The sequence below is a fragment of the Poecilia reticulata genome, chromosome 18, assembly GCF_904066995.2.
Source record: "Poecilia reticulata chromosome 18, P_reticulata-male-v2, whole genome shotgun sequence".
Classification (NCBI taxonomy): domain Eukaryota; kingdom Metazoa; phylum Chordata; class Actinopteri; order Cyprinodontiformes; family Poeciliidae; genus Poecilia; species Poecilia reticulata.
The window spans coordinates 26,565,563-26,587,448 of NC_088847.1; the positions used below are offsets into that span (position 1 = coordinate 26,565,563).

Sequence of the window (21,886 nt, forward strand, 5' to 3'; positions counted from 1 at the left end):
GTGACACACACACACACACACACACCGGCAGAGTGGAGGGATGTCTGATGGTTGCATCATGCGTTGCGGTGAGTAATGATGTGTGTGAGCAGGAGGAGGCAGCAGGCATGAAGATGAACAATATGTTTTCCTGTGTTTGTGTGAAATTTTCCTGCCTCAAGATGGAAGCTCAGAGTGTGTGTGTGTGTGTGTGTGTGTGTGTGTGTGTGTGTTCATGTGTAACTATCCAACAGGGGACATGCGTGTCATTTTACACTGACCAACAGGGGACTCACCGTTGAAGAGGGGACATTTTGTAGGTCCCCTCTTGGAAATGACCCTGTTTTAGGGTCAGGGGTTGCAGTTAGGACTAAGGTGTGAATTGACTTTTGGTTAGGGTTAGGAAAAGGGTTAGGTATGTGATGGTTAGGGTTAGGAAAAGGGTTAGGGTTAGGCTGTAGAAATGAATGGAAGTCAATGGAATGTCCCCTGTTGGATAGTAGCGTACGACTGTGTGTGTGTGTGTGTGTGTGTGTGTGTGTGTGTGTGTGTGTGTGTGTGTGTGTGAGCGTGGGCTTGTCATCTCTGTAATGGTGTTGCTATCTGACAGAGAAAGAAAGAAAGACAGAGGCTGGTTGTCCCTGACGACGGTGCGCCGTGTTGCCAGGCAACTGCGCTAACAATGGGGCCCACCAGCAGTGTTCTAGAATGTGGGCGTGGCCTGAGGTTTCCGAGGGGCGGGGCTTCCCGCAGGCCTGACGTCAGCGAGGGCAGATCGCCTCTGGATCCAACAGCTTCCGCTTCTAGAAACACGAAGTATTCACACCCCGCCCCCACATATTGTCTGGTTCCAACCTTAACTTGTATAACTGTGGATAGAAATTCTAAAATTTAAATTTTATCTTTTTCAGCAGCTTTAGAAACCGACAGACCAACATTTACGAATGTTTTTCTTCACTGAATACGCAATTTAATTCAATTTAAATAACTCTTTTTATTCCAGTAAATAATAGATCAACATCAATCAGAGTGGAAGGAAACCAATCAGTTCTCAATTGGATTTAGGTCCGCACTTTGACTAGGCCATTCTAGCACATGAATCAGCTTTGATTTAAACTTGTCGCTACGCACACCCAAAAAACAAACAAACAAACATTCATTTTGAAAACTGAAGAATAAAACAAATTTATTGTTTTTTTGCTTGTTCAAAACAAACTTCCTGTGAAACATATTATTATTCCGGGAGAGTTTAAAACAATGACATCATTTTAAATCTGGGTTTTTGTGTTTTTTCCACACTTCTGTCTAGTTTTATGTGTCTTTACTGTTTATAAAAACCCCAAGAAGAGACGCACAATTAATCCTGTTGTACTGTGCAAAGATCTAATCTAATCTAATCTAATCTAATCTAATCTAATCTAATCTAATCTAATCTAATCAGTTCAAACTGATCTAATCTAAAGAATAAAGTAGTTAGAGATTTGTAGGAAATGTAAGTGTAAATTATTGTAGATAAAAACACAAAAACGTTTTTGCACGTTTGTGTTGTTAAAAGAAAAATCTCTGATTTTTGGAGGATGACTGTTTCTATTTTTTTGTCTATTTTTAGCAACTAAAATTTAAAAACTTGATTTTTTTCTACCATTTTGGTAGAAAGTGTTGCGAAGTAAAAGTCGTATTTACCACCAAATTGAAAGATAAAACCAGGAAATGGTGGCGATGGCGTTTCATCCCTTCACATTCACCGTCTGACTGAATCATGGCGCATGTCTCACATCAATGACGTGAAAGTCGGATAAAACGCCACGCGCCTGTTCAGACTGACTTTAAAACCACCAGGTTTCATTTGGTTCATGGAAGTGGAACAAATTCAACGTTTTTGGTGAAAAATGAGAAGTGGGCTGATCAGAGTGAGGTGAAGAAGTCGGATCAGAATCACATTTTCCTGCTGTGAACGTGGATCAGAGAAACTGATTCCTTCCACTCTGAGGTTCAATTAAACACAAATGGACCTTTTAAATTTACCAATCAGGTGATTGACGACAGTTGCTTCCACTGGGGTTTATTTAGGAGCATCTGAGTAAAGGAAGCTAAATACAAACACGCCATATTTCTGATTTTTATTTTCAATGCCTGGTTAGTGGTTCGGGTCGAAGCGGGTCAAACCCAGACGTCCTACCGGGCCTCAGGCAGCAGTGACTGATCTGACTGACGCCAGCAGCTCCATCCTAACCAAACCGTCTCATTGTCCCATGGATGGACGACTGAAGGGAACCAGAAACGGGTCGGTTGATCGGGCCGCTTTTACACCAGAAACTTACAGCGATATCTGAAACTCTTCCGATAACATCGGTAAATCACGATATCAGGTGCGACATATTCCTGTTTCCTCCTTTCCTGTCTTTTTAACATTCTTTCTTTTTGGGAATGTTGTTTATGTGCCGTTAGACTTTGTTCTACTTGCTAAATATTAGCATGAAAAATAAAACTTAAGAATCCATAAGACATATTAGAATTATTGATCTCCAATCAGTTCTTTGGGATATGAATATTGCACATGCTGATATTGTGATGACGATATATTTGCGATGTATCATACAGGCCTAATGGAAACTACGTAGCTCAGTGGAAACGAGGCTAACCGTCCTGAAAATCATGGATCCTTCACGTATAACATTTCCCTCATTCTGTTGCATCAAAGCTAGTTAAAGTAGATTTAAGTTTTGTGGTTATTATGGAATAAAATGTGACAGTTGGAGTGGAGCGGATGCATCTCAGATCTGGGATCAAATGAAGGACATGAATTTAACCATTTTGTTTAGAAAACAGGAGATCCAGACCAATTATCCACTTCTACAATCTGTCTTTTATCATTTAAGATCCACAGGAATTATAACAATAACACATATTTAGCAGCATAAGCAAATAAATCTAACAATTTGAACTTAAACTACCGTTTTTCAGTCAAGGAATCGTATTTTTACACCTTCTGCTAACTTAAAGCTTCATAACGCTGACAGGTGTTGCAGGCGACTAATTAACGTTTTCAAATGTAAACGATGGCGGAGGAGCTGGCAGCAGATGATGAAACAAAGATGTTTTAACTTCCTCTTCATTCGGTTTTTCAGAAGCGGAGGAGGAAAATCTGAATGTCTGGTGATTCATTCATCTCAAACAGGCGTGTTTCTTTCATGCATTGTGGGATTTGTAGTTTTTTCTCAGCAGAATAAAACCAGGTTCCTCAGGAAGACATGCAAATCATACGACTGGAAAAAAAATAAAGGAAGAAGCCAAAAATAAGGGAAGTACAGTTTATTTTGATATAATGTTAAATTATGGCCAAAACTCTACTTTATAATACTTTAGGCCTCAGAAATTAAGTTAATATTTTTGGACCAGAGAGAATAAACTATAATCTAGGATTTAAATCCAGGATTTTCTGGCTAGGAGGCAAAATAACTAATAAAATATGAAGAAAACTCATCGGTAACCATCCTATCGGTGCTAAAACATTGTTAAAACTGTGTGGAAATTCTTAATCAATTCAGTTAAAATCAAAGAAAATCAGGCAGTGAGACTGAAAGACCTTCATATTTTGTTCACTTTGAGTTTTTGTATAATTTTTTAGCTTCTATTTTGCCATTTGGATGAATCAAATAGGTCCTGGCGGAGAGCCAAGCCTCCATTAAGAGTCAACAAAACCACTGAAACCACCAGCAGAAAAACTTCCTCCTGGTTATTTCTGGTGAAGGCATCCGGCTCCGCGCCGAGCCTCATAGCTCAGGCTGGTAATTGGCTGCGGCTTGGCGCTGATCCGCCGCAGACTGTGTGTGTTTAACAGCCAGTTAATCGCACCCTGATCGGCTTAATTAGTGCAGCGGGGCCTCCGGCTCCGGCTCCCCCGAGGCTCATTATCCCGCTCAGCTTCCTGCTCCTGAGGGCCGCAGAGGCGGCGGCGGGGACTCATGCGCCACCTGCTGGCGAGAAGCAGCAGCTGCAGCCGACACACTGGATCAATCTGTACTCACAGTGACGGGACGATTAATCGATTTTATGTTTCTTTATGAAGGTTTTTTTTCCTTCCACCAGTGATCTCATTGGGTTTCCATGAGCCGCCATTTTGTTTGTTTTAACTGTAAACTGAGTGACGGAATATTATGGTCAGGTTAAGATGTTTTATTTTGAATTACAAGAATAAAGTAAAAGTCTTCTTTAATGGAAAGACACAAATGATTCCTCTTTTATTAGCCATGTTTTAACTTTAATTTCATAGAAAGTAGCTATAATTATCCAAAAGCTTCTTACTAAAAACACTAAAAGATTACAGCATATTTTTTTATTCTTTTTCTAGAAGATTTTCCCAAAAAGTCTGGAGACCGTCTGCACATTACGACAAAAACTCTGTTTCATTAACGTATTGAACCTTAAATTTATTGGTGAGCATTTATACAAAAATCATAGATTCTATTTTTAAGTTGCAGCACTATTTAGGAAGAGTTCAAAGGTCATTCAGGCTCCAAACAACCCCAGAGTCGCATCAGGCCTCAGTTTGCAGGTTAAAGGTCAAAGTTCATGGCAACTTTGCGTCCTGCCACCTCCGTGTAGCAATGAACTGAAACAACAGGATGATTTTCAGATCAACCTTTTATTCAGGTCTCCTTACAGAGCCGGTGAAGAACGGTCCGGATGTCCACCAGAACCAGAACCAGAACCAGTTCCTGAAGCTCAGAGTCTCTGAACACTTGAATATGATTGTTTCTCCAGATGTTTCTGAACAGCTTCCACACGTTTCTTTAGCATAAAAAAATTTTAAAAGCATAAATATATTTGGATCAGAACACGATAAATGGGTTTCAGTCCCGGTATTTAAAGTAACAACAGAGACAAGAAACAGGAAAATAGAAACAATACAAAACAAAATGCTGAGTTTTTTCTGGAGAAATAAAAACTTTGTGCATTTATTTCTGTACATTTTCACCAGAATCAGGGAGGAATTTCTCCAGAGAGCCGATCAGACGGCCGACCCAGGAGATGATTGTCTGACGGAGGTTCAAAGTTCCTGTGGGATGAATGGGGGGCGGAGCCAGAGGGGAGGTGGGCGGGGCCAGAGGGGAGGTGGGCGGGGCCAGAGAGGCGGCTGGATGATTGTCTGTGGGCGGAGTCAAAGGAAAAATTGTGAAGGGAGTCTGAGAGTCGGATGGGGTCATGTGAGTGGTGGGTGGAGTCAACATGTAGGTGGTGGGCGGGGTCATGTAGGTGGTGGGCGGGGTCATGTGAGTGGTGGGCGGGGTCATGTGAGTGTGTGCCAAGTTGTTCAGTGTGTTGCTGTTGGTTCTGGTCCTGTGAGCCCGGCTGGGCGGCGGAGCTCGGATTGTTCCGGTTCCGCGATGCTGAGTTGGACTCGGGGAGGCGAATTGGTTCAGAACAGGACTCAGACTGAAAACTGCGCTCTGATTGGATGAAGCAGAGGGCGTGTTGTGAAGGAGGCGGGGCTAAGGCCTTGTGGTTGGAGGCGGAGTCAGAGAGCGGCGGGACGCCGACCTCCTGACCTCCTGCAGCGGTGGTACCGACAGGACGGACGCCCCGTGCCGCGCCGTGAGAGTTCAGACCTGAGAAGAAATCCCAGCCAGATGGACCGAGACCACCGGCACCGACCCGCCGGGTCGGGCTGACCGGGTTCCTGCGGTAAGCCGGGTGGAGATCCGGGGAATGTGAGGAGGTCGCAGGGGTCAAAGGTAAATTCAGCTTCAAGGTTTCGCTGCCGTGGAACGACTCGATGGAGGGAAAAGAACCGAACCTGAGGCTGGGGAGCCGATCAGAACCGGACCGGGCCGGGAGCCTGGTGGAGGCGGAGTGGAGCGCGGCGCCGCTGGCAGACGGCGACACGCTGAGCTGGTTCTGGATGGTTGATATGGGAGGAATGGCGAACGGGTTGAGACCCGGTGAGTTCCTGCCGGTCGGATTCGGGTCGGAGGACCGGTGCGGCCCAATGTTTGGCGGGTCGGCGGCGCCGCGCGGCGGACTCCCAGCATCTTTGTGTTTGAGGGGCGGGGGCGTGTTCCTGTGGTACGACCCGACCGGACTGGCCCGCCGGAGGAGAGGCGGGACTTCCCGGCCCTCCATCCTCTCCAGAGGAGGCGGGACGGAGTCCGGGTTCTGCTGACAGCCGGTGGGAGACGTTGGACCGGAACCTGTCCTCTCCTCCAGCCGGATGACTTCCTGCGGCGTCCGCTCTCTGTTCTCCGACAGGAAGCCGCCGTCCTGGGACAGGTTCTGTCGCGGTGGAGCGATCCGGTTCAGGTCGTCCAGGATGGCCTCCAGCAGGTACCGGTCGGACGGGTCTTCTCTGTGGCCCGGCCTCTTGGCCGCCGGTTGCTGGTGGTCAGACGTCTCCAGCAGGGAGACGGCGTCCTCCATGTTCTCGATGTCCACGTAGCTGTGGTCGCTGCGGTCGCCTCGGCGCGCCGCTCTGGACCGAACCGCCGCCTCCGACTCCGACCCGTCGGACCCACGGTCCAGAATGTCGGCGGGAAGCTCCCCGACCTCCACGGCCCCGCCCACTCCGGCGGAGGGAGCCAATGGGAGGGAGGGGAGGTCGGAGAAGTCGATGGTCTGCTGGCTGCTGAGGGGGCTGCTGCTGCCGCTGATGGTCTTCTTCTGGCCGTCGTCATGGCTACTGTCGCTGTCCAGGGTGATGATGACCGGAGAGCTGAGGCAGAAACACCGTCAGACAGGCGGCACAAAACTTTACACATCATCAGTCTAAACTCCTCTCAGATGGAGCACTTCCTGTATCGTGACAAATTTACTGTCATGATCATAAATAAATTCAAAATAATGTTTAAACCTCCAAAACTATTTACTCTGTTCAATGTAAATATCAATAAATTAAAAATAAATCTGAAAAACTGTGTGCAGTTTAGTGACACCGATCACAGGCATCACATATGGGAACGTTTGTCACGAGCAGCGTTTGTGTCTGTGGGGCTTTAATCGCTGTGACACACAGTCACCTGAAAAACAAGAAATTAATAAATCACTTTATCACTTTGTTAGAGGATTTTGTTGACATGTTTAGACTTTTACTTTTGTAAGTTTTTATTATTTTAATCAGACTGATTTTTACTGATGTGTTAAAATGTATTGATCATGTATTGATCAGGTCAGAGTATTGATCAGGTCAGAGTATTGATCAGGTCAGAGGTCATCTGCTTAATCAGTTGTAACAGAAGGTTCCTGTTTTTATCTGAAAGCTCGTTGTTTTTATCCACACACACACACACACACACACACACACACACACACACACACACACACACACACACACACACACTAAGGAACTGACTTCACAGGGCAGCGCCCCCCAATAACCGTTTTCTCTCTCTGACTCCGTGTCGCCCAGCCGTTCTCAGGTTCACTGAAACAAAGCGGGTCGACCCGTTTGGGTCCGATGCTTTTGATTCTGTCTTTATTCTCAGCAACAAAAACAAGAACTTTCCTCAAAAGCCTCTGTTCATCACAGATTTACGACTAAAACATCCCAGGATGTTTGAGGCGAAAAGCAAAACAAGATGGCTACCAACGATTGGCTCGTTTGAGACAACTGTCTGTAAGGAGCGTATTTACAGGCAAGGAAGGTTTTTTTTACTTTAAATGAAAAAAAAACAACTATAAATTGTTTGTGGAGTTGTGTCTTCATTTCTGTTCTGTGTTGTTCTTTTAGCAAACGGTCGTTTCTTTGAGTCTTTATACTCCAGCTAATGATTCACTATCAACAGTCTGCCATATTGGGCCAAGACAATAAAAAAATACTTTAAAGCAATTCAGTGCTCAGATTTTCATTTATTTAAGATTTTTATAAGACTTTTTAGAGCATGGAGAAGGGCTGGGCAGTCCTGGTCCAGGAGGTCCGGAGTCCTGCAGCTCTTAACGTCTCCCTGGTCCAACACGCCTGGATCCTCCTCAGTTCAGGCAGGTTCTGATAAACGACCTCATGATTTGACTCAGGTGTGTTGAAGTAGAGACACATCTAAAAGATGCAGGAGGCCCTCCAGGCCTGGAGCTGCCCCTGGACTAGAGCTTTTCTAACTTCCTGTTCCATCCAGCTGTGCTTCAGTGCCTTCTGCTGACCTTAATGTTGAGGAAACCAACTGTGAAATAATAATCATTTTGTTTTCTGTCAGAATGTAAAGTTTATTTTTAGAAAACGTCCATTATGACATGAAGAGTGTGTGAGGTCAGGAGAAACGGCTGGACTGAGTTCTGCTGAGACAAACACGGTTCCAGAACTTCACCTGCTTCCTGTCATGTGACCTCACCTGGTGACCTGCGCCCTGCGGTGGCGTCTGCGGCGGCGCTTGTGAGCGGACGGCTGCGCGGCGCCGGAGTCGATGGTTCCCTCGTAGATGATCTCCACGCTGGGACTGCGGTCGTCTCTGGACCTCCTGCTGGTCAGAACACAGATTCTACTGGTGAGACTGAAAACGAGCCGAGACGGAAAAACGCCGGAAACACATCCAACCCAGTTAGTTAGGATGGCTACATCCAACAACACCATAAACCGCCTCTTCCTCCAACAGGAAGTGTTTCTGACCTGCTTCCTGTCTTCAGGCTGCTGTCCCGCCCCTCCGCCTCCCTGCGGAGCCTCTTCTTGCGCTCCCTGTCGCGCTGCCGGCCGCGGCTCGGCCGCCATGACGAGTCCTTGCTGCTGTTCAGGTGACGGCTCTTGTACTTCCTCTTCCCGCCGGGTTTCTCCATGTGATGCGGGCGCTTGGGGGAGCATGGGGGGGAGGGCGGCGTTCCGGGGGAGGAGCAGAGCGGGGAGAAGGAGCGGGAGGGCGAGGAGACGGAGGAGGTGAGGGGGGACACCTGGCTGAAGCGGAGCTCCCAGCGGGAGTCCGGCGGGCTCGGTGGCGGCAAGGAGGCGGAGTCAGCGCTGGAGTCGAATGGCGACGGCGAGCAGCGGGACATCATGGGGGGCAAGATGGAGCGGTTGGGGTTGCAGAAGGTGCCGCTCTTCCCATGAGGCTCTTTGCTCAAGTCCCGCCCACGCTGCTTCTTCTTCTTCCTCCGGCGGTCGCCTTGCTGCTTCCTGTCCCTGCGGCGGCACTCCGGCGTTGCTGGGCTGAGGGAGCAGACCGACTTCCTGCTCCGTCCAGAACTCTCCGACCAGGAACCGGACTGCCGCCGGGAGTTCGGCTCCTTCTGCTGCTCCGCCCTGAAAGCTCCTGACGTGGAAGGAGGGATTATGGGTAGGTTAGGAGCAGGAGGGGGCGGAGTCTTATCGACTGCGGTTGAGCCAACTTCCACTTCCACTTCCTCCTCCTCCTTCTTCTTCTCTCCCTCGTCTTCCTCGCTGTCGGAGGACAGCTGCACCAGCTCTGGAGTTCGCTCAGCGATCGGCTTCTTGTATCCGACGATCAGGCACTCCTCCTCCTCGCCGCGCGGCTCTGCTCCCTCCGGATTGGCCGGCTGCTGAAGCGCCGGGCTGAGCGGCGGCGGCGTGGTGAGCGAATGCGGCGGCTCTGCCGAGGTGTACGACGGTCCTGGCGTCTCATCGTCCCAGCCGGACAGGCTGAGGCTGCTTCCTGTTTGAATTACATCATCGTGACTTCCTGCCGCCGCCTCGGCTCTTCCTCCCCCCTCCTCTTCCTCCTCCTCAGAGATGGCGATGACGGAGCTGCCATCGGAGGGGCTGCTGAGCGGCTCCAGCTCCATGGCGGCGGCGGGCGGCTCGTACACCGCCAGCTGGTCGTAGCTCTCCATGCTGAGCGAGGACCGGGCGAAGCTCACCAGCTCGTGAACAAAGTGCTCGGTGCGGGCCAATAGGAACGGCCGCAGGTCTTCTTCTACGGCGGCGGCGTCCTCCAGGCCGCTGCGCAGGACGCGGGCGGTGACGGTGCGCAGCACCACGTCGCTGAGCGGGGCGTGCGGGCCGAGCAGCACCGCCAGCTCCCGCCTCAGCCAGCCGTTCAGCCGGTTCAGGTGGCTGGTCCCCCGGCGAAACGCTTCCGCAGTGACGCTGCGAGGTCGCCCCTGGTTACCGCTGACGCCCCGCACTCGGATCCCGCACTGGTAGAGCGCCTTGCGGAACGCCACAACCTCCCTCTCCCTCATCTGGACGGTGCTGCCCTCCCGCTGCAGCCGCTGCCGGACCGCCAGGCGACACATGAGGCGGCGTGATGCGCGGGTGCTGGGCGCCGCTGCGCCCCGCAGGCCCGCCAGCTCCTCGCTGAGCGCCTGCCGCCGCTCCTCGTCTCTCCTCATCATCTCCTCGGCGACCTCCTCCACCCGCATGTTGTCCATGATGAGCTCAGACATGTCCAGGTGGTACGGCGAGACAGGCAGCGGTGGAGAGTGCATGAAGAACTCCCACTCCCCGACGCGGTCTGTTGCCCTGCGGCCGCTCGCCGCCCGCTCACGTCGGCGCCGCCGCCGCACGGCATCCCTATCGGCCGCCACCAAGTGCCGCCTAAGCATCAGCCGAAGGTGGTGCTGGGCGCCGTCCGCCGTCATGGCAGCCACGGTGGTGAGGAAGGTGCTAGCGGTGAGCTGGTTGGCGGCGCGTGGCGGCGGCTGCAGCGTGTACTCCTTGAAGTCGTCCTCGGCGCGCACCGAGTGCAAGATGGAGGCGAAGGGCTGCTTGCAGAGCGGACACTCCGCCTTGTTGTGTGACCACTCCTGGATGCAGGGGAAGCAGAAGCGATGCAGGCAGTGGTCCAGGTACGCCAGGTTGTTGAAGCGGTCCAGGCAGATGGGACACTTGGAGTCGGGCGACGCCTCAGCCGCCACGGCGGGCCGCGCAGCGCCGGACGAGGTGGAAGGAGGCGACGAGGCGGGGGCGGCTGGAGCAGAGGCCTTGGTGGCGTTCTTCCTCCTGCTGCTCCGCCGGTTCTCTCTGGTTCTGTCTGCGTCTGCTTCCGGCGGAGCGCCTCCTGCTGGAGCGCCCGCAGCCGCCGTGTCCCGCCGACGCAGCTTCATCCGAGTCGGCGTCATCACCTGAACACGGAGACACAGGGGCTCAGCATCACGCCAGAAACGCAGAACATTTCACCCACATTGGAAAAACTCCATCACTAGCATTTTACAGTATTTATCTGTTTTTAATAAGGATGCATGATAGAGAAACATTTAATGTTAAATTTGCAGATGACGATTCATTTACCTGTCATCTACAGCGACATAACGTCACGCTGCAACGGGTCTATATTGGCATCGACATCAGTATCGGCCGGTTTTAGTCAAGTTTTAACATGTCAGAATCGGTATGATAAATAAAACTGGGCCGATATTAACAACCGATATTCATTTCCATCTTATTGTTTTCTGGAAGTTGGTCATGTGAGCGTCATGCAGCGCAGGACTGTGGGGAGGTTAAGAAGTTACCTGTAGTAAGGGTAGTGTATATATATACATAGTATCTAAAATATTAGTAAATATCAGTTATCAACGTTAACAGCGATATCATTATTGGATATCAATATCGGCCCAAACGTTCACATCAGTGAATCCCTAGTTTTAACTTATACTTTACATTTTATAAAGGTTTACAGATATGTAAGGTTTCGTGTGTGTGTGTGTGTTTTGGTTGTGTCTGCCGTGTGTAATATTCTCTCTTTGCACTAACCAGAACAGAACCACAGATTCTTTTCACAGTCACACATCCTAACACTCCCAGTTTAAGTCAGAATCTCTCAGATTCAAGATTGTTATGAATATTAAACACAAACTGAACGAACCAACTCCTGTTAGCCTAAAGCTAACGAGCTACAGTCAAGCTAACCTGTAAATGTTTAAAGACACAGCAATACGTCACTATTTTAGACTAATTAAAGTTAATATCTACTGGTACATATAACTCATATCGGAGTCATTACGTAAAACCATAATTTTATTCCCTGTCTTCCTGCCTTGCTGACACTCTGTTACCATGCTAACTCTGTTAGCTCCACAGACCTCAGCTGAAAAACCCGTAGCTCGCTCCTCCTCATCCGGGCCTTTCTTCCTTCTTCTCCGCGCCGGTAGCGGCATTCAGTCAGCAGAGAGGAACCGGCGTCCCCAGCTCAAAGGTCCAGATTCAGATCCGTTCAGAACCTGTGCACAGTTCGGAACCAAAACATCAGGCTCTGGGTCGGCTGTTGTCCTAACTCAAGCTACAACCCAAGCAGCGGGGCATGATGGGAAACCAACAGACGTCCGCTCCTTCCCTTGAGCCGAAGATCGTCAAAGTGTGAGGAGAGCTCACTAATACAAGAAATTGATTAATCTTATACATAATATTTTATGTAATTCAACAATTGGCTATTTCTGTTTTTACTTTTTTATCGCTGCATAACTCTCCATGGTATTTTATGTTTATTTATTCTATCCTAATAAGGTTTTGGAGACAACATGACATCGACAAAGCTCTTACTTGACCTAATGGTGCCATGGTTGTTGATATGTTGCACAATAAGTTTAATAAATATTTTAGGTTTCTTACACCCACTCTGCACCACAATAGTTTGTATCTTTTTTTTTGTACCATTTGAATTCTTTCTGCTAATTAGTCGGTCAATTTTATTCTAATCTTCAAGTAAACCTAGCTCGAAGTGAGACGTCTTCTTCCGACCCGTCCTTTGGTTACCATAGAAACGGGTGTGCTCTTCTGTAACTGCGCCCAAAAGGCAGTTTTCGCAGAGCACCGGCGCATTTAAAGCCAGTTTAACCGTCAATGTTTTAATGCAAAATAATAACAGCAATAATAAGAAGAATGTCATAGAGAAAATATCTAACAAGCTAAAGCTGATGTTTAAGCTGTAAACAAACCTTTAACTTACAGTTTACCCTCTTTGACACAAGATGGCGTCTTGGCGGCTGAAACGGTGTTTGAACTCAGCCGAAGAAGAAGAAGCGGGAGCGTCTGAGTAAACAGACCCAGCGGAACATGGAGACTCTCAGCCGGAGGACCGTGGACAGGATTTATTCTGCGGTGAAACACCTTTACCTGCTTTCAGATGATGTTTGCTTTAGAGTTGAAGGGTTTCATGTTTATAGCTGGAACGCAGTGGACTATTTCAGATTTTAAATGATCACTGAGACAGAAGAAAATATCAAGAAATCCACATGGAAAGGGAAAAGAAATTCCTAAAACATCTGAGAATATGGACGTGCTAATTCTTGTTAACTGTTTCTATGTTCATTTGAGTTGTAGCACCGTTTGAGGTGAGGACGAAGCGGAAGTTGGTTTACGATTTGCAAATGGCTGAAGGGCGATTCCGCCTTTTTTTTCTCTCCCTTGAGCATCTTTAATCTGCTCCAATTTATAATCTACAATATTTATACTCTATGCTCTCTAGAAGAACACCATTCCTCCCTGTTTTAAAGCAAATGCACATCATTTTAATCATAAACATGAACAACATGAAGAAAAACAATAGATTGCTTGTAGAACATTGATTAAGTAAATCCTGGATCGGAACATAAACTTGTAAGATGAGTGAAAACTGCTGACATCATACCTGATCTGGGGTAAAATCCTGTTACAGTCTGGACTAAACATGCCTCAGGTCTCTGGACTCTCCTGACTCGTCTCTGTCCTGCAGGTCCTACTGGGCCTGGTGGTTCTGTCCTGGTCTTATGTGATCTACGCCAGCAGGATCGCAGCTTCTTGGCTGCTGGAGAAGGTCTGACGGCGCCGCTGCAGGTTGGTGCTGGGAGAGGTTCTGGTTCTGGACCAGAAACTACCAGCTGCAGGTTGGTGCTGGGAGAAGTTCTGGTTCTGGACCAGAAACTACCAGCTGCAGGTTGGTGCTGGGAGAGGTTCTGGTTCTGGACCAGAAACTACCAGCTGCAGGTTGGTGCTGGGAGAGGTTCTGGTTCTGGACCAGAAACTACCAGCTGCAGGTTGGTGCTGGGAGAGGTTCTGGTTCTGGACCAGAAACTACCAGCTGCAGGTTGGTGCTGGGAGAAGTTCTGGTTCTGGACCAGAAACTACCAGCTGCAGGTTGGTGCTGGGAGAAGTTCTGGTTCTGGACCAGAAACTACCAGCTGCAGGTTGGTGCTGGGAGAGGTTCTGGTTCTGGACCAGAAACTACCAGCTGCAGGTTGGTGCTGGGAGAGGTTCTGGTTCTGGACCAGAAACTACCAGCTGCAGGTTGGTGCTGGGAGAGGTTCTGGTTCTGGACCAGAAACTACCAGCTGCAGGTTGGTGCTGGGAGAGGTTCTGGTTCTGGACCAGAAACTACCAGCTGCAGGTTGGTGCTGGGAGAAGTTCTGGTTCTGGACCAGAAACTACCAGCTGCAGGTTGGTGCTGGGAGAGGTTCTGGTTCTGGACCAGAAACTACCAGCTGCAGGTTGGTGCTGGGAGAGGTTCTGGTTCTGGACCAGAAACTACCAGCTGCAGGGATGAACAAACGGGTGGGTTCTGTTTACGCCTGTCAGGGTAACACGTTTTGTTAAGGTTAATGAGATGAACAATAATATTGTTGTTTTGAGACCATTTTGCAGTAACATAACGGTGATAATGGCATAATAATGCAAGAACACATTCTCAGAGACCAACAAACTTTAAATTCTAATGAATATTTAAAACTGGAAAACATTTTAAATATCCAAAGTAAACAATCAAAACAACAGAAACAGTAAATAAAACGAATTGTGAAGTCTCTGTAAACAAATTTGTTCTTTAAAAAGATAAATCATGCAAATGGAAATGATTGAGTTTTAATTTATCATGAATTGATTGATTTCTATCAGGCCTAGTCCTGTTTCAGTCCTGATGAGGTCGAGTCGAGCAAACAGGAAGAAGATCCTCCCCCAACATCGTTTTGTTCCAGAAACGTAATGACAAGTAAAAGATCTCGGCTCTACATGGAGACTCTGATGGACTTCAGTATAAAACCGGCTCTATGCGGTTCCCCTTCTCTCTGGACAAGCTCCCTTCATCTCTAGACCTCGACGGCATCATAAATATGAGGACTCTTCTTAGAGTCTTAGGCTGGATGGACTCAGCAGCCGACTGCAGGACAGCAGCGTTCCAAACTGATGCTCTGTACCTTCCAGGTGGATCTGAGCTGTGGAGCCGTCAAAGAAGACAGAGGCAGAGACGTTGGACAGGGACGCCTGGACAGTGACTCCAGTTTGGTCCTCGGAGAGCTTCACACCGTCTGAACCGACCGAGTCGTTGAGCTGCGACATACTGTCAGAGCTCAGAGGCCGAGCCACAGAAACCTGCAGGTCTGTCTGAGAAAAGGAGCTGCAGGCGAGGGGCTTTAGAAGGAGGCGCCCCCTGCTGGCGAAGCGGCAGAGAGACGCTGCTTCATCTACAAACTGCGGACGACAGACGACCTGTGGCTCAGCAGCTCTGAAATGGTTCTGTAGCATGAGGAAACTTCACAATATATGTATTAAATCAAAGAAAAAACTTTTTTTTTGTTGCATTAAAACCAATAAAGAAACAAACTTTGATAAAAAAAATAGTTTATTAAAAACCAGAGGCAGCAGATTTTAATATGAGGTTCATTTCACAGCCTTGAGATGATCGATAACCAAAAGTCTGTTTAATAAATTCACCGTGTCCAAAGATGAACCGAGGAAATTCAGCTAAACCTGAATCTTTGTTTTCTTTCTAAATAAACGTAGAAAACACATTTATTAAAGTATCTTCTTCTAATTTGTTCTGGGAATCAGAACAAATTAAAAGAAGATACTTTAATAAATGTGTGAAACTGGTCCAGTTCTTTTGGGCTCAGGAGACGGGAAACCAGAAGGAAAATATTTTTTAAATGATGAAATTTAAACCCGAGTCGAACATCAGATCGTTTCTGGTGTTTTATTGCTGATGTGAAGGTAGCAGATCAGGCCACTTCTTTTTAATAAAAACACAATAAAATAAGTTGGAAATCAGTTTTTAAATAATGTGTCGTAACTGACAGCAGCAGATCTTTGATGTGTTGAGCTGAGCTGTTGGGTGATTTATAAACCGTTTTAAAGTTTTTTCTCTCAGATCCTCTCCAGTCAGAAACAGCAATAAACTGAATTTATTTTCATGTAAACATGTTTATTAAAATGTGACATTAATATTGATTTAAATATGATTACTAAAAAGGAAAATGTTTCAAACAATTCAATTAAGTTTTACTGAAAATAAAGACAAATTTAATTTATTGTACAACAAAACAGAAGCTATTTGTAAATCTTTAACAAAGTATAAAATAACGGCAATAACTCGTCAGAAAAGTAATCAAACTGTTTTATTTAAAATAAATCACTTAACATTAGTACAAAATAATAGGACAACCTGTAAATGTTGAAATTTTACACCACTGAATTTATTTACTCTGGTCAGTAAACGTCTTCACATGTCAACTGAATCTTTTTAACAGAATTATTCTGGAAACCACGACGGCTGTTTTTATTTTAAATTGTGTTTACATGCTGTTGCCTTGACAACGCCCAGCGGACCGCAGTCCGAGAACAGCTGAGAGTCGAGCAGGTTTCTGGATCAGAGCCGGCGGCGTCTCCGGGTCTGAACAGAACACCTGAGAAACCGGGAGACGATTCAGTTCAAACTGAAGCTTTAAAATGAATCAGTTCAAACTGAAACTTTAAAATGAATCAGTTCAAACTGAAACTTTAAAATGAATCAGTTCAAACTGAAACTTTAAAATGAATCAGTTCAAACTGAAACTTTAAAATGAATCAGTTCAAACTGAAGCTTTAAAATGAATCAGTTCAAACTGAAACTTTAAAATGAATCAGTTCAAACTGAAACTTTAAAATGAATCAGTTCAAACTGAAGCTTTAAAATGAATCAGTTCAAACTGAAACTTTAAAATGAATCAGTTCAAACTGAAACTTTAAAATGAATCAGTTCAAACTGAAACTTTAAAATGAATCAGTTTAAACTGAAACTTTAAAATGAATCAGTTCAAACTGAAACTTTAAAATGAATCAGTTCAAACTGAAACTTTAAAATGAATCAGTTCAAACTGAAACTTTAAAATGAATCAGTTCAAACTGAAACTTTAAAATGAATCAGTTCAAACTGAAGCTTTAAAATGAATCAGTTCAAACTGAAACTTTAAAATGAATCAGTTCAAACTGAAGCTTTAAAATGAATCAGTTCAAACTGAAACTTTAAAATGAATCAGTTCAAACTGAAACTTTAAAATGAATCAGTTCAAACTGAAACTTTAAAATGAATCAGTTCAAACTGAAACTTTAAAATGAATCAGTTCAAACTGAAACTTTAAAATGAATCAGTTCAAACTGAAGCTTTAAAATGAATCAGTTAAAACTGAAACTTTAAAATGAATCAGTTCAAACTGAAACTTTAAAATGAATCAGTTCAAAATGAAACTTTAAAATGAATCAGTTCAAACTGAAGCTTTAAAATGAATCAGTTCAAACTGAAACTTTAAAATGAATCAGTTTAAACTGAAACTTTAAAATGAATCAGTTCAAACTGAAACTTTAAAATGAATCAGTTCAAACTGAAACTTTAAAATGAATCAGTTCAAACTGAAACTTTAAAATGAATCAGTTCAAACTAAAAATTTAAAATGAATCAATTAAAACTGAAACTTAAAAATGAATCAGTTCAAACTGAAGCTTTAAAATGAATCAGTTTAAACCGAAACTTTAAAATGAATCAGTTCAAACTGAAACTTTAAAATGAATCAGTTTAAACTGAAACTTTAAAATGAATCAGTTCAAACCGAAGCTTTAAAATGAATCGGTTTAAACTGAAACTTTAAAATGAATCAGTTCAAACTGAAACTTTAAAATGAATCAGTTCAAACTGAAGCTTTAAAATGAATCAGTTCAAACTGAAACTTTAAAATGAATCAGTTCAAACTGAAACTTTAAAATGAATCAGTTCAAACTGAAACTTTAAAATGAATCAGTTCAAACTGAAACTTTAAAATGAATCAGTTCAAACTGAAACTTTAAAATGAATCAGTTCAAACTGAAACTTTAAAATGAATCAGTTCAAACTGAAACTTTAAAATGAATCAGTTCAAACTGAAGCTTTAAAATGAATCAGTTCAAACTGAAACTTTAAAATGAATCAGTTCAAACTGAAACTTTAAAATGAATCAGTTCAAACTGAAACTTTAAAATGAATCAGTTTATCTGGGTTAAAACTGAAACTTTTTAAATGCTCAGTCTGGATTCAGAGGTTCTCTGACCCGATGATCTGCAGCCGCTCAGATCTGCGAATCCAAATGAAAACTCAGCTTCAGGGTCATAGTTTGTAAAATTCACTGCTTCAACTTTGTTCCCTCCCACCAGAAATGCAGTCAGAACCAGAATAAAAACTGATTTAAGTTAAAATGTCTTGCTAAAAGCAGACAACAAAACAAAAACGTTAGACTTTAGGATTTGCAATTATTAACTCAAAGTTTGTGTTTATATTTATTTAAGGTTTGCTGGACCTACATTTTCAAACAAAGGGCTGATGCGAACTGCAAAAGCTGTTTGTGAGCCACAGTTCAAGAAAGCAAATGTTTCCTATAAAATCAAACGAGTTAGCAGATTTAATCCAGATTAGGTTTTTACAAAATGTCTTGATTTGAAACATAATTACATATCGATATAAATAAATAATAAATGGTTGGTTTTTGGGTGCTACAGCTGTCGTGCGTTTCTGCAGTGTGGCTCTGATGGCGTTGCCGGCTGCAGCTGGGGGTTGCTGTGGCGTGCGGCTTCCGTCTGATCCTCGCCTGCTGACCCGCTTCCTCCCGGGGTTAGGCTGTGTTTCCACCCCTGGGTAAGCTACCTGCTATTTAGGTTTTGATTTCTTTTATCTGGATCCACCGTTAATGGGTTTTTCTGTTTCAGATTGTTTGGAGCTGCAGCGCTTTGGACGCTCTGCTGTCTTGTCTTATCTTGCCATTGTTTGTGTGGGCCGCTCTCAACTAAACCCGTTGCGGATTGGGCTGGCTGTGTGGGCGGGGCGTTACTCCTCTGGTCCCATAAGAGGGCATTTGGAAGCGGATGACAACGATTTGTTCCATTGTTTTCTTTTAGTTTTGTTTTGTGATTGAAGTTACTTATTTGTTTTCTGTTTGTTTGATTTACTAATTTCTTTTGCATGTTTTTTATTTCCTTTGGAATAATTGATCTTGTCCGTCCTTTTTTCTTATGTGTTCCTTTTGTTCCAGGGACCGAGTAGTAGGCCTGAAGCCTCGTTTTTAAAGAGAATTGTTTTAAAGAATTGTTTAAATAAAATATTGTGCACTGAAGAATCTGTGTTCGGGTGCATCTTGTTACTTTTAGAAATATCTCCACCTGCTGGTCACACTCAGTTTAGTTAGCATAGCTACCAATGACGGCAGATAAACGGTTTCTTATAAGTTGTTTCTCCACCATTAGCACATTTAGCAGTGAGTGAGGATGATTGACAGCGCTCAGACCCTCCTCCTGGTTCTGATTGGTTGGTTTGGTCAGAACGGTGCATTACTTTAACCAGTAATTCAGGAAGGAGATGGAGGAGATTGTTATGAGACAGATAATCTGTGAAAACAATCAACAGCTACAACATGGTGACAGCTTTAACAAATATGGAGAAAACATATTTTTTATTAAAGTTATGTACTGCAGCCTGAATAAAATGCAACTACTAGCATTTTGAGAAGTCTGGATTGCTTTATGTGTATTTTGCACTTTGCTTTTGACTGTTGCTCATGGGGCAACATTTCAGTATCTAAAACTAATAGGAGAAATTTAAACAACCTACTTGCATACTGGATGTGGACTGTTGGGTATTAAATTCATGAGCAGTAAATATGGTGCTAATTATAGGTATTAAACCAAAGAAAGCAAGGCAGATGCAGCCTTTAAAATTGTGGTGCTTTTTATGGGTCAAATAGACTCTAAAAGTTGTAACAGCAGCTGCGCGGGGGGCCCAATCTAATGTTTTGTCAGGGGCCCAAGATTCCTGGCAGCGCCCCTGCTTGTAATAGTTATTTACAGAATTCTGTACCACATGTGAATTTAAATGAATTCCTTTTACTCGTGTCTCCTTTTCAACAAAGTAAAATCTACTATTGCATAATTATCCAAGGATTTATTACTGGCAATGAAACTGTTTGACTTATGCTGATCTGATCTATTTTGAGTTCTGTTGTCAAAATCCAAACAAACCTTTTATTTTTTTCCCCAACAAGGTAGAACTGTTTCTTGGGTTGGATGATCCTGTCTATGACCTATTATATCAGCCCAATAATTTAATGTTGATTGTTTTCTTCCAATTTTAAGTATTTCTACCAATAAAGAAGCTGTTGGAGTTGATCTAATTCTGCAGTCTCAATGTTTGATACTGAATATGATCTATCTTCTGTAAATTAATATCTGCAGCTTCCATAGTCTAATAATAATTAATATAATCTTAAGCGCTGCCCTATCTGTTCTCCATTCACTTCCAGTTAAACATAACATTTAACACCTTCTTGCTTTTGTTTAAAACTTTTCTTGTCCATGTAATCCTCTCATCAAACTACAAGAAATGTAAATTGCTTCGCTTTTTCTATTTCTTGATTATATCATCAGTGATGCTTCTCCTTCTATCAGGCTTTGCAGTGGGGAGCAAAAACCGTCTAGGCGCGCATTAGCGCCACCAACTGGTCTGGCATGTGACCAAAATAAAAAACAAACCACACAAAAGCTTCAACAGATCTAGTTAATATTTAGTTTGGAGCTCTGACATTCATAAATCTAGGAGTAATCTGGTGAAAATATTACTTTCAATTTTCTTCATGACAGAATAAATTAATTATTGTTAATTTTTTTTACAGTGAAACTGTATATTTTACCCATAGAGTAAAATCAGTGGTGAGAGCAACATTTTGTGTTGTCAGTGGAGCTCCCAGTTCAGCGTATTTAAGTGGCTGGGATTATTGGGAGAGTTAAACTTAACTCCATGAAGGTCATTAAATCACTGAAGCCCTGAAATGAACTCTGCCTGTTGGCATCATCTGATTTTACATCTTATTTATTTTATCTTCTGCTTTGTCTGGATGATAAACTCTTCAGCCTGGTGCTTTGGTCTCAACTGGATGTTTTTGAAGAACAACTTTGTTTAGTCTTCATGATTCATTATTTAATATTGTTGTTTTATCTAAAATGTCTTCCAGTTCCAGTGTTAAATAGTCATTAGAAATTAGTTTATTGATCTTTATGAATGTGTCCTTACATTATTATGCCATTACCACTGTTATTTCTTAAATGATCTGAAAAAAAATATGATTAACTCTGGGACAATTTATGATCCAGCAAAATGTTCCATCTGTTATTTGTGTTTGATCATCTCCAGCTGATCTGCTGACTCCTGGCTGTAGAGACACTGTTGGGTCAGAAGGTTCTGATCCAGATTCTGGATCTGAACTTCACCAGTGAGGAGAAAAGATGGAGGAAGTTGTGGTGGGCGGGTCGCTGTTCTGGCTGCAGAACGCCTCGCTGAGTCAGAGGATCTTCACTCATTGGCTGAATCGTTTTAATGTTTTCTAAATGTGACATAAACTCCAATAGTTTATTATCAGCTTGTTTTCAGGCTGATCAGATGCACAGATACAAAACCATGACATTTACCTCAGGTCCAAATAAAACCTGTTATTTCACTCATGGAATTTATTAACTCATGCTATTTGTTTTCATTCAAACTAATTACAATTACAAATTGTAATTAGTTATAAAATGGTAAATTTCATAACTAATTACAATAACTACAGTTTATATTTAGCAATTTGTAAAATGGTAAATATCACTAAAACATTTGACTCATGGAATGAATCTAACCCAGTGGTTCTTAACCCCAGGGGTTCGGCGGAGCCTCTGCAGGAGGTAAAGACTCACCTGTGTAAAGTCGTGATGACGCCCCGCTTTGCCATCACTTGCTGCAGAGGATCACGTTACATTGCTTAG

The 21,886-nt window shown here is 44.2% G+C and overlaps 2 protein-coding genes across 3 annotated transcripts; one reads left to right on the top strand and one right to left on the bottom strand.

The window, feature by feature from the left end:
* Positions 1-4,605: 4,605 nt before the first annotated feature.
* Positions 4,606-12,899, bottom strand: LOC103480989 (uncharacterized). 2 transcript variants are annotated; one of them, XM_081599358.1, is made up of 5 exons: positions 12,798-12,899; positions 11,935-12,072; positions 8,573-10,977; positions 8,298-8,423; positions 4,606-6,688 (listed from the first exon to the last, which is right to left on the bottom strand). In XM_081599358.1, the coding sequence occupies exons 2-5, from the start codon at positions 12,007-12,009 to the stop codon at positions 4,963-4,965; spliced, it is 4,332 nt and encodes a 1,443-aa protein (XP_081455484.1). In that variant the 5' UTR covers positions 12,010-12,072; positions 12,798-12,899; the 3' UTR covers positions 4,606-4,962. The 2 variants fall into 2 exon arrangements, with proteins under 2 accessions (XP_081455484.1, XP_008434431.2); XM_008436209.3 differs by lacking the exon at positions 12,798-12,899 and having other exon boundaries at positions 11,935-12,201.
* Positions 12,820-21,591, top strand: LOC145548547 (uncharacterized). Its single transcript, XM_081599102.1, has 5 exons — positions 12,820-12,844; positions 12,893-12,949; positions 13,563-14,313; positions 18,618-18,734; positions 21,279-21,591. The coding sequence occupies exons 1-5, from the start codon at positions 12,820-12,822 to the stop codon at positions 21,280-21,282; spliced, it is 954 nt and encodes a 317-aa protein (XP_081455228.1). The 3' UTR covers positions 21,283-21,591.
* The last annotated feature ends 295 nt before the right edge of the window (positions 21,592-21,886 follow it).